This window comes from Mastomys coucha, unplaced genomic scaffold (assembly GCF_008632895.1).
Source record: "Mastomys coucha isolate ucsf_1 unplaced genomic scaffold, UCSF_Mcou_1 pScaffold12, whole genome shotgun sequence".
In the NCBI taxonomy this organism is placed as follows: Eukaryota; Metazoa; Chordata; class Mammalia; order Rodentia; family Muridae; genus Mastomys; species Mastomys coucha.
This window is the reverse complement of record NW_022196894.1, coordinates 19,650,903-19,656,867: the sequence shown is the minus strand read 5'-3', so window position 1 is coordinate 19,656,867 and position 5,965 is coordinate 19,650,903. Positions and strand designations below refer to the sequence as shown.

The following is a 5,965-nucleotide window of genomic DNA, read 5'->3' as shown; positions in this document are numbered from 1 at the left end:
ATGGTGAAAACATGTATTTTGAATTTGCAGCTGAACTTAATTTAGATGATCCCAATTTTGTTGGCAACATCCAATGCATCATAACCTGAAACCCAGCGATGCTCGGGCTTCTCTCTCTAGGAAGTCTCTGCACTGTTTTTATTTCTCTGCCAAGCTGCGGAAGGAAGCCACAGATAACAAACACCTGGATTTGGGGCAGTGGGTTGGCTCCAGACATAGACCTCAGATTGGAATTAGGGGGTTCCACAGGTGTTTGCTACCCACTGGAACCTCATCTAAGGCTCCATGCGGTATGGAAGGGCCCTAAGAACTCTGAGCCAGTTTCATCTCTCAACTGTTGCGTAAGCCCTACCACACAGAGAGCCTGGACCCCAGAGCAGCTGTGGCTGTGCCCGGAGATACAGACAGCATCCTGAACACAGTAAACTGTCACAGTAGCCCACGACCCCAGTGCCATTTTGGAGGTCAGTAGCTTCATTTAGGCAGACCTATAGAGTCAGGGGCCTTTGCTCACGAAAGCCAGCTTCGGTACGCAAATGGACCACACTTGGAGGATGGAAGCCACTTTCTCTCATCAGTGATTTATGTTATATTCATTTAAATGAACATATATTCATCTTATATTCTATATATTAATTTTAAAGTGCCATTTCTTCCTTCCAGTGAGCCATCTGCATTCCAGAAATACCATCAAGTGAGTCTCCTCGCAAGATTTAATCGAGATCTGGATAAAGTGGCAGAAATTTCCTTGTTGTTCTCCACAAAGTCTGTAGTGGGCCCAAAGTACAAGCTCAGGGTCCTGCAAATGAAGCTGAGGTCCCTGGCTCATCCAGACAGGTGAGCCGTGCGCAGGTCTGACACGCTCAGGGTCCTGCGAATGAGGCTGAGGCCCCTGGCTCATCCAGACAGGTGAGCCATGCGCAGGACTGACACGCTCAGGGTCCTGCGAATGAGGCTGAGGCCCCTGGCTCATCAGACAGGTGAGCCATGCGCAGGTCTGACATGCTCAGGGTCCTGCGAATGAGGCTGAGGTCCCTGGCTCATCCAGACAGGTGAGCCATGCGCAGGTCTGACACGCTCAGGGTCCTGCGAATGAGGCTGAGGTCCCTGGCTCATCCAGACAGGTGAGCCATGCGCAGGTCTGACACGCTCAGGGTCCTGCGAATGAGGCTGGGGTCCCTGGCTCATCCAGACAGGTGAGCCATGCGCAGGTCTGACAAGCTCCTGTTGCCTCTCTCCCCTTCCTTATCTAGCTCCCATTTTTCTTTCTGAGAAAGTCTTATATTGTAGCCCAGGCTGGCCTCAAACTTGTGACAGTTCTACTGCCTCAGCCTCCAAAGTGTTGAATTTCTTTTACTTAAAAATTTAGGGTACTGCAAAAGTATTTAGTAATACAAGATTCTCTAAGAAGGTATTCACTATATCTTAAAACAGGAACTTTTAATTGATTGATTAATTATTTATTTGTTTATTTATTGTTGGGCCTAGGTTGGGCCAGACCAGTGTTTCTAGCTGGTCTGGAGGCTGAGGGGGAGGATCAAAGGTTTAAGAACTCAAGAGGCTACATGAGTTCAATACAAACCTGGGAAACTTATCCAGATCCCATTTCAAAAACAAGGAAGGAAAAACCAGAGTGTAGTGATTTACAATCCCAGCACTTGCAAAGTGCAGGATTGAGAGTGGAGCAGAGAACCTGGGTTAGATTCTGAGCACCCACATGGTGCTTTACGACCAGCTAGTAACTCCAGCTGTAGAGGAACCTGGTGGCCTCATCTGACCTGCACAGGTGCCAGGCATACACGTGGTCCACATACACACAAGCCGGCACACCACTCATACACAAGATATAAATCTTTAACAAAGGATTGGAGTAGAATTGAGTAGAATTTCACACCCTGCTTTTCTGCGCGTGACTGCCTTCCCTAGCTGTGGTGGTTTGAACATGCTTGGCCTGTGGGAAGTGACACTATTAGGAGGTGTGGCTTTATTGGAGGAAGTGTGTCACTGTGGGGTGGGCTTTGAGGTCCCATGCTTAAGTTCCACTGAGTGCAGAAGGGAGCCTTCTCCTAGCTGCCTGAGGAAGACAATAAGATCAATATGTAGAAATCTCAGCTCCTCCAGCACCATGTCTGCCTGCATGCTTCCATGCTTCCTGTCATGATGATAATGGACTGAACCTCTGAAGCTGTAATTAAATATTGTCCTTTAGAGCTAGGCAGTGTTGGCGCATGCCTTTAATCCCGGCACTTGGGAGGCAGAGGCAAGCAGATTTCTGAGTTCAAGGCCAGCCTGGTCTACAGACTGAGTTCCAGGACAGCCAGGGCTATACAGAGAAACCCTATGTTGAAAAACCAAAACAAACAAACAAACAAACAACAACAACGAAAATGTCCTTTGTAAGAGTTGCCTTGGTCATGATGTCTCTTCACAGCAATGAAAGCCTAACTAAGACAGAAGTTGGTACCAGAGAGTGAGGTACTGCTGTGATAGGCCTGACCATGCTTTTGTTTGGAGGAATGTGTATTTTGGAACCTTAGATTTGGGAAACAGAGGAATGCTTTAACTGGGGCTTAATGGGCCATCCTGGGTAGGACTATGGGAGACATTGGTGCTGAGAGTGATTTGAACTAGGTGGAGCTAGCATCCTACACAGTGACTCACTTCTCCAACATGGCCACACCTCCTCCAAGGCCTCACCCCTCCAAGACCACACCTCCTCCAAGGCCACACCCCCTAATAGTGCCACTCCCTCTGGGCTGAGTTTATTCAAACCACCTCACCAGCCTGTTGTATTAGAAACTGCTGCTCTACAAGTCCACTCTGGAAGGAGGTGATGAGGCTTGCCTGACGAGACTGGGCGGGTTGTGTTAGCTCACTGACGAGGGTCTTTGGTTTCCCCAGGCCTCACTTGTGTCGATATGATCTCGTCCTTATGGAGAATGTTGAGACATTCTTCCGACCTATCCTGTGCTCCAAGCAGCAGATGTAGCTGCTGTTGAGACCTGTGGGCAGTGGTGATGTCAGGATCTCTACGACTACAGGCCTTTAGTGCCTCACCCTACTGCGTCCTGAAGGCTCCCAAGGCATGGGGAAGAAAACCAAGGTTATTTTCGGCTGTGTTCCAAGGATGTCACATCACAAAATGTCAAAGGACCCGTGATTATGAAACAGCACTGGGAGGGGAGCCCCTAACTAGGGCAAGACAGAAATAGCCCAGCTCCCTATAGCAAAGCACTTTGTCTGGCTGCATCCTTAGGCCGTGCTGGTTCCCCAATGTCGAATCTGCTGCCTGTCATACCACACCCTCAGGACCGTGGGGCAAGCATCTAAGAGTAAAGTAATGCCTGGAGGCCTCACAAGAAATCTGTGTTCCCTGTGCCCAATCCTCTGCCGTCCTGGCATGAATTGAACTAGAGAATGAACTGGACTACCTCACGGGAACTGTGGGTTGGGAGGGCCAGTCTGTGAAGGTTTTGTGAAATCCCTTGCGTCCCTTGGGCGGACTACTGTGAGCATGCTTTTATTCTGATAGGGTTTAGCTTTCACTTAAAGATACAAAATCTCTCTTTTTTTCAACACCAGCTTTCCTCCTGGACTGTTTGCTTCGGGGCGACAAGAGGGCTCTGGCTTCATCCAGCCCTTTCTGAAGTGATGCTGACTGCCAGAGGTATTGGGATGGGCTCATAGCCCTGAGGCCTGTGCTGCTAAGTGGAAGAAAGAGAAAAAACAGGGGTGGCATTGCAGCATGTGGACTGGGCAGGCGAAAGGCTGCAGGGAAACTGGCCTGCTTTCACTGAAGTTGCGAAAGTGTCAATTACAGGGTTGTTTTTCTGCTCTGGGTTTGAATGTGCTGCACTGAGCCCTGTTCTAAGCTTCAGGCATTTTCCAAAAGCAGTCCCTAAGACTGTTTTCTTAAAAAAACAAAAACAGAAAACAAAAACCAAAGCTGGGTAGGGATGACGCACACCTTTAATCCCAGCACTTGAGAGGAGAAGCAGGTGGATCTCTGTGAGTTTGAGGACAGCCTGGGCTACAGAGCAAGTTCCAGAACAACTCGGGCTGCACAGAGAAATTTTGTCTCCAAAACAAAAACAAACAAATGAAAGGTTTTCTTTCCTTCTTACTGGTGTAATCCATAATTATTCCAGGAAATTCTTTAAGATGTATAGATGCAAGATAAAAATAAACTGTGCACAATCCTGCCTGTTAGAGAGGTTAATGTTGATCTTTAGACTTGCTGCTCAAACTTGTGGGGCTTACTCAGATTCAGAGCATAGCTGGCTCTTGGGGCACGGAACCTCTGAGAGATCTTCCCAGGCCTCCCTGGAGGCAGATGTGACTCCAAACATTTCTGAGTGACAGTGGTAAACAGGCGTCACACAAGGCCTGGGATAGAGAGGGTAAAGTGAAAGCAGAACAGTTAGAGGGTCCAGATGCCTGGGGTGAAGGTGAGTCCCACCCACCCCACATCTGTGACCACTTGGGGAAGGTGTCACAGGCCCAGGACCTTTCTCTTCACTGACTTACCCCAGCTGTTGTAAAGAAAGGACACCGTGAGCAAATGGATTGAAATCCACACTGTCTTAGTTTCTTTTCCTGTAGTTATGATAAAATGCTCTGACAAAAACAATGTGAGGATGAAAGGGTTTGTTTTAGCTCACAGTTCAGGGTATACAGTCCACCATGGCAAGGAGTCAGGGGAGCAGCATTGTAAAAGCGGCCAGTTATATCACTGCCACAGTCAGGAAGCAGGGTGATGAGTGCATGCTTTCGAGTATGCAGCTCAGTTTCCTGACACAGTTAAAAAATTATTACACTTTATCAATTGATTGTGTGTGTGTGTTTGTATTTGTGCACACATGTCACACACAGTACAAATGTGGAGTTCGGAAGGGAACTTGTGGAAGTCAGTTCTCTTCTTCCAATGTGTGGGTCCCAGGTATCTATCTGGTCATTAGGCTTAGAGGCAAGTATGTTTACTAGCCGAGGCATCTCACTGGACCAGTTTCCCAGCTCTTACACAGTTCAGACCCCTGTCTAGGGAATGGTGCCACCTACAATGGGCAGCTCTCCATAAATGTAATCAAGATCATTTCTGAGGCTGGACAGATGGCTCAGTGGTTAAGGGCACTGACTGTTCTTCCAGAGGTCCTGACTTCAATTCCCAGCAACTCCATGGCGACTTGAAACCATAGGATCTGATGCTCTCTTCTGGTGTGTCTGGAGACAGCTACAGTGGACTCATATACATAAAAATAAATAAATAAATCTTAAAAAAGAAAGATAATTCCCCATAAACATGAGGCCCATTACTCAAGTGACTCTAACTTCTGTCAAGCTGATAGTTACTACTATAATCACCATAGTAGTTTATTAGTCAGAAATATATGTTATATGCATATAAAATATTAGACTAATATATGCGATAAATGGGATTTATTATGGGGTTTATTAGAATAGCATACAGGTGGTGGTTCAGCTATTCCGATGATGGCTGTCTACCAACAGAGAGTCTTAGAATCCAGTAGTCGTTCAGTCCACGAGACTGTCTGTCTCAGCTAGTCTTCTGCATACAACAGAATCCTGAAGCAGTAGACTGTAACACCAGTGGAGGTATGGGTTTGTTGTCTAGAGCATGCATGGAAAGAGAGCAAGCTGCCTTTTCCCACATCTTTTACAGAGGCTGGGCAAGAAGTTTAAAGGTGGATCTTCTCACTTCAAAGATCCAGATTAAAAGTGGGAACACTTCAAATTATTTAATTGAGAAAAATATTCCTCACAAGTGTGCCCAGACATTTGGGTTTTAGTTAACTCCAAATGTAGTCAAGTTGACAACCAAGGCGAGGCATCCTAGTGCTACACATCTTCCAGGCTTTCCTCCACAGTAAGAGTGTCTCTGAGTGGAGGAAGGCTCCATGCCACGCCTTCTCATAAGGAGTACCCTGCCACATTCCTCAGCTTTCTT

General features: G+C 47.1%; 1 protein-coding gene across 1 annotated transcript in view; it reads left to right on the top strand.

Annotated features, from left to right (window-relative positions):
- The window catches only part of Liph (lipase H), a 41,064-nt gene extending 36,862 nt beyond the window's left edge, over positions 1-4,202 (top strand). Inside the window, exons 9-10 of the mRNA XM_031363509.1 lie at positions 664-837; positions 2,902-4,202. Of these exons, the coding sequence (XP_031219369.1) occupies positions 664-837; positions 2,902-2,989 (262 nt within the window). The 3' untranslated portion in view covers positions 2,990-4,202. The remainder of the gene's footprint in view (positions 1-663; positions 838-2,901) is intronic.
- Positions 4,203-5,965: the final 1,763 nt, after the last annotated feature.